A 13,231-nucleotide genomic window follows, 5' to 3' on the forward strand; every position below is an offset into this window, starting at 1 on the left:
GGTGTGTATGTGTCAAGTAATCCTTGAGACAGAGCACTAAGAGTCGAGATCAAGTGCATTTAACAGAGTATGCCAAAGGCTTTGGGCACCAATGTCTGGGAGTAACTGAAAGAAAAATCAGAACTTAAAGAGAGTTCCCCAATTAAGTGCTTGTGGTGTTTTTGTGTCAAGTGAATTTTGAGACAAAACATTTAACGTCACGCTAGGCTTAAGGTGCAAAGCACCAAAGAAAAAAGGAACTAAAGAAAATTTGCTATGTTCAAGGATTAAACTAGAGTATAAAGATAAAAAAATTCATAATATGATCCGGATTCTAATTCTGAATGACACTGACATACCTCTTATTCAAAGGAGAGTGAGACGCCAAAACTGTTCAGTGTTACAATGATTAAACCCTATTTTAAGAATATACCTGAGCATAACTGAACTCTCACTTCTCATGCAAATTCACATCTTAATCGTGCACTTATTTTGATTGCTTGAGGACAAGCAACAATTCAAGTTTGGTGTTGTGATGTGTGAGCATCTTCTCTATCTTTTCCTAGTGAATTTGCATTCAAATTATTGAGTTTAATCAAAATTTAAATATCTTTTGGCCACTATGGATGCTACTTTGATTTATGCACAATCTTATTTATTTCAGGTAGCATTCGGATGGATTTGACGGAGTTTTGTAGCAGAGAAGGAAGAAAGCGAATGATGCTGTCAACCCCGACCTCCTTGCACTCAAACAGAAATAACTTGAGTTGCAGAGATCCAATTGATGTGATTCCAGCGACATTGAAAAGATAACTTCCAGGGCTTTCCAATGATGTATAATAGTGCACACTTCTTTTCTAGAAATCTATGCCTCCTCCACGTTGAACTTGGCAGGAGCCAAGTTCAGCGTGGACTTGAAAACTCTAAGGGAATCACACGCTACATCCCACGCTGAACTTGGGAAAAGCCAAGTTCAGCGTGGACTCAAAGGGACGAGCACAAGACTTCACTGCCTTCTCCATGCTGAACTTGGGGTTTTTCAAGTTCAGTGTGGATCCTCAATATCAAAGTGGTCCCCATGTACGTCCAAGGGCTTGCACGAGTGATTAATTAGTTTTGATTAAATTCTTATTTTAATTATAAATAGGAAAAGCTATTATTTAGTTTTAGAAAATATATTTTACATTAATTAGGATTAGATATAAAAGGGAAAAGAACCAGCCATTCGGGCTCATCTCTTCTCTTCTACCTCATTCTGCACTTTACAGTTTTTACGAATCCTAGTTTTCTCTTTGAACCATGAGCCACTAAAACTATTAAGGTTGGGAGCTCTGTCTATTGTATGATTGATACTATTATTTTTCTATTTTAATTCATGTACTGATTTATATTTCAAGAATTATTTTCGTTCTTTATCTTATTAATTTGGGTGGAACGAAAGTATGACCCTTATTCTAATTGAGTTCTTGTATAACTTGAAAAAGCTCTTTACTTGAACAACAACTTGAAAACATATTCTCCTAAATTTCTAATTATCTGGACTTAATAGAATACGTGACATATAATCCTCTTATATTTGGGTAATTAGGATTTCTGTGGCATATAAACTAGAATTGAACTTCACCCTCTAATTGGAATTAAGTAACCAAAGAATTGGCAGTTGATGAATTTTAGAGGAGACTAAAAAGGTCTAAGGAATTAGGGTTTAGTCTCATATAGTTTGCCATGAATTAAATCTTGCATGATTAAAATAGTTAGTAAGAAAAGTCAATCCGAAAAATAGATAACTCTGAAGCCTTAACTGTTTCTCCATATATCATTCTCTACTTGTTTACTGCTTGCTTTCTGATATTCTGAATTTACTGTTTAAGGCAATTGAAATCCAAACACCATTTTCTGCTTGTCTAACTAAGTAAATTAATCAACCATTGTTACTTAGTCCATCAATTCTCGTGGGATTGACCCTCACTCACCTGAGGTATTACTTGGTACGACCCGGTGCACTTGCCAGTTAGTTTGTGGTTTAAAATTCTGCACTACCTACCAAAAAGCAGGACGGACTAGTATTTTGAGTTAATTTTGCTTGGCGGGATGGAATAGCCATGTAATATGGTTATATTGTTAGTAATGTGTATTTTGTTTTGAAAAAAATTTTGCTTTATTAAATTAGTGAATATTAATATAAAATTGAAAATATTGACTATAAATTAAATTATTTGAAAATAAATGTTGTAAAAAATTTGATTTTGTGATTTAAAAATAAAATGAATTAGATTGTGTTTAATTAAATGAGTGACACTGTTACTATTTGGTTAACTGTGATAAATTATTATTAATAGGTTGATATTTTAAAAAATAAAATATTTAGTTTATTGAATATAATACAACCACTGATTATTAAAACAAGAATTTATCAAGTAAGTGGTTTTTTATTTCACTTGAATTTATGAGCTAAGTTTTTTTTTTTTTTTTTGGTAAAGAGCTAAGTTATTTATTTATTTATTTATTGGTTAACTGTTATTTAATTTATATAGGAGTATGAGTTAATTTGGATCATTCCCATACAATATCAGTCCAATCCATCTATCTAGCAAAAAATGCCGAACTGCATAAAAAATGACCAACCCAATTTTTTTTCCCATATAATATCAGTCCAATCCATCTATCTAGCAAAAAACGCCAAACTGCATAAAAATTTACCAACCCAATTTTTTTTTAAAACTTAAAAAGGATTAAGCACTTAATTTAAACATGTTTTTTCACCTAATTGTCTCAGAACACTCGACAAATTCCTGCCTGCTACTGCTACCACCTAGTCAGTGTCTCCCCCTATCACATCAACACTAACATACGTCCTTCATAAAAAGTATCCACCTTATTTCAATAGTGTTGAAAAATTCACTTGAGTACGGTAACAGGACCCTTATCATAATTGTTAACTAACATGTCAACATTTAATCTTAATTTCAAGTAACTCAAATGATAGCTAATCACTTTTGTCAAAATTACTCTTTTTTTAGTGATTTTTTTGTCAATAACATCTTTCAAATATCATTTTATCAGCATCGAATCTTTCAAAAATAATATCAAATTAGTACCTACTGTTTAATTTTAGGAATTAATTTATAAGCATTACTACATGTTTAATTTTAATGCACTAATAATATAAAATCTTTTACAGTCATTCAATACCCTAAACCAATTATATTCGTTTTTTTAGATGATTATTCATACTGTCATTTTTAGTGATGTAATGTTACATAATTAGATGTATATATAAATCTACTTTACACTGTCAGTATATTAATTAAATTCTTACTAATATAGAAACATATAACTTTGACCCTCCACAGAGGACCTTGTATTTCAGCCAGAACTTAAATTCCAAAATGGACGTCTAATGGAATATCAATCTCTCGTAGAGTAACACTAACGGTATACAATAGTATGTATATTAATATTAATACGACAGAATTCCGAAGGAACAGTTTTAAGGGATCTAGGTTTGCACAAACAAAATTGCAGAATGAAAGAATGATAATAAGAAACAAGCCACAGAGAATAACACGCATTTCCTATCAGAATGAGAAGTGAAAACTGAGAACAGAACCTAGAAGATAATGACAGCATTAACCTGACAAAGATTCTTCTTTTTTTCCCTCTAAGAAATATCATAATTTGTAATTATTGTATAAAGTCGAACTAATTTACGTATCATAGATCTCATAAGTTACAAAAAAAAAAAAAAAAAAAAAAATCTTGAACAAGGAAGAATACTGACTCTACGAGTGCGAACTCTTAAATTGTATTTTGCTTATCAGCAGGAGCCACACACTGCCATAATGAACGGTAGGATGCAATCTTGACTGCTTCAACCCCTAATGCGGAGAGGTTACTGGCATATTCCTGGTAACATTGTGAAAAGAGGAAGGTTACTACAAACATCAATGTGTGTGTGTGTGTAAGAGATCATAATATGTGTCTGTGAGTGCAAAAGTATCTATTAACCTGAATATCAAGGAACAGCTGCATGCAAATTTTGCCGGTGTCAGACACATTGTTATCTGAGACATCTGAACTTGCTCCGGCTCGTCTTTGTGCACTCTGCCTAATTTTCTGGAGAGAAAATTCTGTCTTTCTCGCCTGCTCATTATCAATATTTATTAAAACAATTTCAAAGATAAAACAAATTCACAAGGTTAAAATTTCATCAATGTAGTTTGAATTTTGGATACGTACCACATTGACAAGGTCCGATGCTAATTCATAATAACGATCAGTGATCTCAGTAGCAGCAGATAGAAGTATTTCATCCCTGCTTTCACTTGTCAAATATCTTGTAGCTCGCTCTCCGTCCAAAAAAGCCTGGGATGTTCAGCATGTCATCAGTATACACTCCAATTTGAAAACAAAATTATTTCTTATAAATTAGACTCATCCCAAAGATATTGATGGGTCAACAAATTCTCTTAACTTCTAGGCTTCCTTTTGTACAAAAGATAACAGAAAATGAAGGTGCGAAAGAGGGATACACTGCATTTTTCTGGTGTATCTAGAAAAGAAATAAGTGCCTTATAATTGTGGCACATGAATCATAGAAGCCATCCAGTACACATTTTAAATTAAATTTTGCATGAGTATAGTTTCACTGCCCTCCAAACTTTAAAAGATATAATTCAAAGCACAAAAATTTTGGGGAAAAGAAAAGGTAAAAATATCAAGTAAATCTATGCAGCTTACCTTTAGGGGACGTAATACACCTGCAACATAGGGTGAATGCTTCACGGGTAGAGGTTTATTAGTCATCCTGTAGGTTGCTGTTATCCCCTTCATCTGTCTCAAGTCCTATATTGTTTTTGAGCAAGAAAAAAAGAAAAAATATGAAAGTATTAGAAGGGAGGATGGAAGAAACGAATGGAAAAGGATCTTCCAAAACTATAAACGCAATTCAGATCTGTATACACAACCAATACAAATCCAGTACAATGCCACCAACCTCAACTGACTTTTCCACTAATGACTCCACTACTGCTTTGGTGACTAAAGGTTCTATAGATTTCAATGATTGACCACCTTGTAAAATGCTCTGCCTTACTGATTCAAGAACATCAGGGGAGCATGAAGATAGAAGCTGAAGCACGTGCTCTAGGTAATCTCCACGAACATGCTCTTCCAGACACCTTATATCATGAATTACCTACAGTTCATTTAAACATATGATACAGATTAAGTACGGTTTTTCTCAATTATACCTTCATTTTGCAAATCTAGCAAAAACTGCAATTGATACCGATATTTTCTCATTATGGTCACTACTTTTTTTGGTTAGCAATCCATTAATGTAACCTCAAACAATATGGTAAAGATGAGCATTTTTATTTTATGAATGCATATAATGTAGGTATAAAACTAATAAAGCAACATGAAGCATACATAAATAAAGTCATCTATAGCAGCAGAAACAGCCCATTGAAACCCAGTGTTGGTGTTTGTGCTATGGCTCTTGCGGGCATTCAGTCCAGACAACAGCCAATTTGAGTATCTGCGAGTACAAATGGATGTTAGCTTTTTCTGTCAGCACAAAAAGATATCGTGTGTTAGCAGCATAAAACTGACCTGGAAAGAAGCTGCAAGGATAGGCGTAGGAACTTGTCAGAGCAAGAAAGGACAAGAACATCTTCTCTCCAGCATGATCTCATACTCTCCAACAGTGTAACACTTTGTTTTAATGTTAAAACTCGATTTTCTTTGCCAGAGACTGTGTCTTGCAAAGGGACAAGACTGGATGTTGAAAGCACATCATCTAAAGACTTTGCTATTTCCTGAAACCTGATGCAATAGCAGATACAATTTCCATGTACTTAAATGAAAGAAGTATTCTTATTTATTGTGACCTAAAGCAATATAAGTACCTCAGAGAGAAATAAACTCCAATATTCCATTGCTTCATGAACTCTATATAAATTGCTTCAGATCGAAATTTAGCAACAGCCAATCTGGACGGACAGTAGCCTATAATGAAATTAAATTTTACATCAGTGAATACCTGTTCCTAAAATTAGCAAATGCATTCTCAAATCATGCATCAAACTCAACAAAGTTCTTTTAGACTTGAGGAGCATATTGTATGTTCTTTTCTGTTTCCCCTGGTGAAAAGTGAGATAGACTACTACCTTCTAGATAAGCCAAGAAGTCTAAGCTTGCTTTGTAATTCTTCAAGAATTCTGCTGGTTTTCCAGGAGAAAATGCACTTGGTTTTCCCTTCTGAATGGAAGAGAGAACCTCCTTGAGGATTGAATTGGCTAAGAAGTCAAAGACATGCAAACCTGAATTTTCTGCAACAAAAAATAGGCCTCAGAGATGTACATATCTCATTCACACTTAACAGTACATGCCGAATAAAAAGAAGTGAGAGGTGATTTAAAAGAAGAGGTTTATTTTCCAATTTTTAAACACCAATAAAGACAAAGGAGCGCATCAGAAAGGATGAAGAAACCAATGCAGTAATAGCAGAGCAAGGATCTTATGGATTGTAGGTGTGCAAGTGTAATGATAAAGATGGTCCACTGTATTCAAGTGTAGTAAAGTAGTTCGAAGAAAGTCAGATGATGTACCAGCTGAAGAAATGTCCAATAAAAATTTACAGTCCTTAGCAATGCACTCCTTAATTTGCTGATAATCATTATCAAGCTCATCTCCGGATGAGCCTGCAGCCACAGCTGATGGCCCGTGTGGTATAATCTTCTGTATCAATGGAGCCACAATAGTGGTTCGAAAGAGTTCTTCTGCATTCTTGGTGTTATCAATAGCAGCATATGCACGTAAGCAATTGTAGATTGCAGTTGCATCCCGGTGCTCCAGACCATCGGCAAAGCAATGTCCCAAGCTTGCATCCACTATTTGGCTTGCATTTTGAATCCTCTTCTCCATATTCTCAATAAAAGGCAGGTTCTGTACTGGCATAATAGACAAAAGGAGATGAGCACAGAACGTACTAAGGCCTTAAGCAACGGTTTAGTTTATCATAAATCACAAATTTCTTAAACACTAGAAGAAGAGCTAAAACAAAACAATACAAACATTAGCCTCTTCAACACTAGACATGCCTATACAAAAATGCGGTAGAGAGATTATGAAAATAAAGTTATCAACTTTCAACAAGTCAAACATGCACTCTATGTCAAGTTTGTCCACACACACACACACACACACATATATAATGCTAATTAGTTGACAGTGTGCATATACTAATAACAATAAACTGATTTGACCTCTGATCAAGCTTAGATAACAATTTTAGTGCTAATTGATTTGAATTTCACTGGAAATTGTCACTAATAAATATATATATAAGATACTAAGAGTGCTTCAATGAAAGTAAAAGAAAAATTAAAAAAATTAAAACAAACCTTTGCATGTGTAACATAGAATTTTAGCCTGTTCATCTCGCTAGCAATTCTCTCCAATAGCATGCTTTGGGTCTCTCTAACACTTGTTCCATTCTCAACATGCTGCACAGAAACTCCATTGCTCAGGGAATTCTTGTCTGTCAAACTTCCATCCCCATTCGACCAATCAGTGGGTACACTAGGCAGCTCCTTTATCAGCTTTTCAACCTGCAATCATCCAGATACGACAAGCTTACCACCATGTAATAGCAACTGAATTTCGATCAATAGCTTTCTACCCCAATCTCAACTATTCAAAAATCAACCTTTATAAATGATATGGATATCTTCTCGAATTGGCAAAAATACAAAGTTTCTATATTCTTTGGAATAAAAAACAACGAACATAGCAAAACCTAAACATCAGAAGAATGGCATAACCTTCCTACTCAAACAAAAACACCACACTACACTACATTACACTATATAGAAACTCATTCACACTACTCGCATTCTCACCAGACATAGAAGAAATGACATCAAGATCTCACATAAAGATGCTCAAATTCAATCAAGCAACGACTAAAAAGGAAAACCATAGCTATAAAATTGCAACCTACCTTAGAAACAACGTGAAACGTGTCAAGAAGAAGCTCGAGAGTCTCTCTAGCAGCGGCAGCCTCAGATCTCTGCTTCAAACCGTTCTTGATGGCGACAAGGGACACCTCAACGGATCCCCTGAACTGCTCGATCTTCTCACGGAGCTCAACGAGCGGCGCACGCATGCGAACGACGGCAGCGTCGACGTCGACGAGCTTGGTACTGAGGTTAACAAAGTCAGCATAGTCGCGGTTGATGAGATCGATGAGCTCGTGGTTGAGGGAGGAGAGGTAGCTGTTCAGCTCTGAGCGGAGCGTGTCGAAGGGGACGAAGGTTCGCAGCTCAGAGATGTAAGATTCGGAGTCGAAGTCAGGAGAAAGAAACGACGCCGGTTTGAACCACAGAGGGCGGGAGTCCAGCGGATCCGAGAAAAGGTCCGTGGCAGATCTTGGTGGCGCCGGCATCGGATCCGCCATTATTCGGTTCTGGAGGGCCTGGCTTTGTTTGTTGTTTGGTTGCTGAAAGAATGGATCGATTGCAGTATTTTCCGGAAAGGGCCAACCGCCACTAATCGCACCGCACGGGAGCCTACCGGAGAGGAGAGTCACCGTATCTTAATTTCTATTACCATTATATCAATGCGGAAACTATGTCCTTTTTTTTGGGCTGAAATAATAATTAATTTATTATTATTATTATTATTATTATTATTATTATTATTATTATTATTATTAGGTAAATCATCGATATCACGATATGACAATACCGTTACTATTTTGTAATATGCTGACAACAATATTTTTAATATATTATAAAATACGATAAAAATAACTAAATAAATATTATGGCAAATATTTAAAAATTATTTATACATTTGATCTAAAATTTTGTAGAAATATTTCAATAATTAATTAAAAAATATATAAAACATTAAATAAAAATACAATTTTTAAAAATAAATCGAAAAAAATTTATTTAATATAAAATTATTGAATTTTAAAAATAAAAAGTCTATTTTTTTAATCATATTTATAAAAAATTAAATCAAAATTTAATTTTTAAAATAATTTTTTATAATATATATTTAATGTTAAATATTTTATTTCATTTTAAAATATTTTGGAGATATTTTTATTATTAAAAAATATTAAAATATTTTTGTCAGTATGTTAAAATAATAGGGCCATTTTTGGTAGTTTACTACTACTACTATTATTATTATTATTATTATTATTATTATTATTATTATTAAAATGATAATATCTCTATAATTTTAGATAATGTCATTTCATAGAAATAATTTTGATATATATTGTTTTTTCTGTTCAAGGAAGGACAGATATAAAAATCTTTTGAAGAGGGGCCGAAAATTAAATTTTTATATAATTAAATATTGTATTATATAATTAATGATATTATTTATTATTATTATTTTTAATAAAAAATTATTAATAAGTGATATATTAAAATAAAAATTATTACTAAAAAATAATAATTTTATATTTGATATTATTTATAATAACTAAAATTTTCATTTTTACTCTTTATTATTATAAAAATGTAACATGAATAATATAGATCAATTATTTTAATATTTTTGGTATATATATTTAAAATAAATTAAAAATAAAATATGTAAAATATTCATACTAATATATAATTTATTTAATATATTATTATTTTAATATCATGAGAAAATAAATAAATATTAAAATAATATAATTTTTATGATATACTTTTTTTCTGTTTAATTAGAATTTGTTATAAAAATTAAAGTATCTTTTATACGATAACAACATATTTAAAAATTAAGGACAAAAATTAAAAAGATAGAAGTAACAATAAAAAAAAGAATTCATCAAAACAAATGGTTAATGAAAAAAATAAAGAAAACAAATGTTTAATGAAAAAAATAAAGAACAGAAAGAACAATTAAAAAAAATATTAATCAAAATTGTTGGCCTAAAAAAATATAATACAATATTAATGTTCAAAATGTAATATTTAAAATTTGAATACAAATTATAAAACAAAAAATATTTTAACTAGCCACTAGATTAATAACTTAATTTTGAAGTTAAATACAACATCATATAATATATTAGAAAATTCAAAACTTTTTAGGGGAGTCATGGCCTTCCTCTAAATTCGCTCCTAGATCCGACGGACTAAATAGTAGCATACCCTTGTAAGGTGTAAAATCCGATTAATTAATGGCTAATTAACCCATAAATGAGAATTTATTCTAGAAAGGCAAAAATGTTATTTTTATGGCTTAATATGATAGAGGAGATTGAGACGAGAATTTCGATACCAATTTTATAGAAATCGGACAAAGATTGGACCGAACGGGCCAAACCGAACTAACCGAACCCATATTGGGTCCTTGACCCAACCTAACTAAACCAAAACCCTAAAATTTTTAACACTCTCTCTCCTCACTAACACTCATTCACGCTGAAAATGGAGGCACAAGGGGAAAGAACACTATCTCAAAGCTCTATCATTGTTTTATCTTCAAACTACCATAACTTTTGATCTAGAACTCGATTGCCGCACTGTATGTGGCCACGCGTTCACCGCGAAGAGCTCTATAAAATCTACTACTTTATTCTTGAGGTAAGCCACGATTTCGGTTCAGTTCTTCATCCCTTAATTTCGAATTTTATGGATAAAAGTGTTGAGATTTTAGACACTTTGATGTTATAGGACCCAACTCTCTTGAAGGAGAAGATTAATCTTGTCTCCTTGAACCTTGGGTGTGGTAATATTCTCAACTTTAGTGTAATTTTTTGTTCTATGATATTTGGATATTGAGATGTGTTTGGGTATGATAATTGTGGCTTAGGTAGTGTGTATGTGAATATTGGAACTTGATTGGGATTTTGGAAAGCTTGAGAAAGGGCTTTGGTGTGCAAAAAAATCTGTTCTTGGAGGTGTTGAGACCTTGAGAGCTTGTGAAAAAGTGATTTGGAAGTGCTCCGATTGAGCGAGAAAATCGGCTAAGGTATGGTCTCGGTTTCCTGTATCTAAAATGTAATGTGGTGTGAAAACTTAGGCTAGAGGCCCTAAGATAGGCATTGAATTGTTGATGTTGTTGAATGGTTGAGATATAGCATGTGGTCATTGGTGCACGAAATTGTGATCTCTAACAACGGCACCAAAAATTTTGGTACACGCGATCGTAATCTCAACACTTTCCTCACAATTCCGCACAACTAACCAGCAAATGCACTGGGTCGTCCAAGTAATACCTTACGTGAGTAAGGGTCGATCCCACGGAGATTGTCAACTTGAAGCAAGCTATGGTCATCTTGTAAATCTCAGTCAGGCGGATTTAAATGGTTATGGAGTTTTGATAATTTAAAGATAAATAAACATAAAATAAAGATAGAGATACTTATGTAATTCATTGATGGGAATTTCAGATAAGCGTATGGAGATGCGTTATTTCTTCTGAATCTCTGCTTTCCTACTGTCTTCATTCAATCATTCATACTCCTTTCCTTGGCAAGCTGTATGTTGGAGATCGCCATTGTCAATGGCTACCTCCCGTCCTCTCAGTGAAAATGGTCCTCTACAGTTTCTGTACGGCTAATCAACTGTCGGATTTCTCGTCTCGAATGAAAAATACCAGGCACAGCTACCGCATGGCTAATCAGTTGTCGGTTCTCGATCGTGTTGGAATAAGATCCAATGATCCTTTTGCGCACTGTCACTGCGCCCCACAGTCGCGAGTTTGAAGCTCGTCACAGTCATCCCTTCCCAGATCCTACTCGGAATACCACAGACAAAGTTTAGACTTTCCGGATCTCAGGAATGCTGCCAATTGTTTCTAGCTTATACCATGAAGGTTCTAATCTCAGATTCAGATGCCCCATTGTCAGAGGGAAAACGATGTGAATCGTTGATTAGAGACCCAAGAGATATGCATTCAAGCTTGTTTTCATGTAAAACGGAAGTGTTTGTCAGGCACTCGTTCATAAGTGAGAATGGTGATGAATGTCACTTGATCATCACATTCATCATGTTCTTGTGTGCGAATGAATATCTTGGAATAAAAATAAGCTTGAATTGAATAGAAGAACAATAGTACTTTGCATTAATACTCGAGGAACAGCAGAGCTCCACACCTTAATCTATGAGGTGTAGAAACTCCACCGTTGAAAATACATAAGTGATGAAGGTCCAGGCATGGCCGAATGGCCAGCCCCCAAAACGTGATCAAGAGATCAAAAGATGATCCAAAGATGTAAATACAATAGTAAAAGGTCCTATTTATACTAGACTAGTTACTAGGGTTTACAAAAATAAGTAAATGATGCAGAAATCCACTTCCGGGTCCACTTGGTGTGTGCTTGGGCTGAGCATTTGAAGCTTTCATGTGTAGAGACTTTTCTTGGAGTTAAACACCACCTTTTATGCTAGTTTGGGCGTTTAACTCCAGCTTGTATCCTGTTTCTAGCGTTTAACGCCAGAATAGGGTAGGAAGTTGGCGTTTGAATGCCAGTTTGCGTCGTAAAAACTAGGGCAAAGTATGGACTATTATATATTGCTGGAAAGCCTTGGATGTCTATTTTTTAACGCAATTGAGAACACACCATTTGGGCTTCTGTAGCTCCAGAAAATCTATTTCGAGTGCAGGGAGGTCAGAATCCAACAATATCAGCAGTCGTTTTTCAGCCTTTGAATCATATTTTTGCTCAGATCCCTCAATTTCAGTCAAAAAATACTTGAAATCACAGAAAAACATACAAACTCATAGTAAAGTCCAGAAATATGAATTTTGCTTAAAAACTAATAAAAATATACTAAAAAGCAGCTAGATCCTACTAAAAACTACCTAAAAATAATACCAAAACGCGTATAAATTATCCGCTCATCACAACACCAAACTTAAATTGTTGCTTGTCCCCAAGCAACTGAAAACAAAATAGGATAAAAAGAAGAGAATATATAATGAATCTCACAATATCAATGAAACTTAGTCCTAATTAGATGAGTGGGGCTAGTAGCTTTTTGCTTCTGAACAGTTTTGGCATCTCACTTTATCCTTTGAAATTCAGAATGATTGGCATCTATAGGAACTCAGAATTTTTTATAGTGTTATTGATTCTCCTAGTTCAGTATGTTGATTCTTGAATACAGCTACTTTATGAGTCTTGGTTGTGGCCATAAGCACTTTGTTTTCCAGTATTACCACCGGATACATAAATGCCACAGACACATAACTGGGTGGACCTTTTCAGATTGTGACTCAGCTT

At 33.8% G+C, this 13,231-nt stretch overlaps 1 protein-coding gene across 1 annotated transcript; it reads right to left on the reverse strand.

Annotated features, from left to right (window-relative positions):
• Window positions 1-3,417: 3,417 nt before the first annotated feature.
• On the reverse strand, window positions 3,418-8,591 carry LOC130968732 (conserved oligomeric Golgi complex subunit 2). The gene is made up of 12 exons (XM_057894553.1): window positions 7,988-8,591; window positions 7,389-7,595; window positions 6,594-6,930; window positions 6,153-6,314; window positions 5,892-5,991; window positions 5,596-5,808; window positions 5,413-5,521; window positions 4,976-5,176; window positions 4,720-4,824; window positions 4,219-4,344; window positions 3,988-4,122; window positions 3,418-3,885 (listed from the first exon to the last, which is right to left on the reverse strand). The coding sequence occupies exons 1-12, from the start codon at window positions 8,441-8,443 to the stop codon at window positions 3,778-3,780; spliced, it is 2,259 nt and encodes a 752-aa protein (XP_057750536.1). The 5' UTR covers window positions 8,444-8,591; the 3' UTR covers window positions 3,418-3,777.
• Window positions 8,592-13,231: the final 4,640 nt, after the last annotated feature.

The sequence above is a fragment of the Arachis stenosperma genome, chromosome 1 (genome assembly GCF_014773155.1).
Source record: "Arachis stenosperma cultivar V10309 chromosome 1, arast.V10309.gnm1.PFL2, whole genome shotgun sequence".
In the NCBI taxonomy this organism is placed as follows: Eukaryota; Viridiplantae; Streptophyta; class Magnoliopsida; order Fabales; family Fabaceae; genus Arachis; species Arachis stenosperma.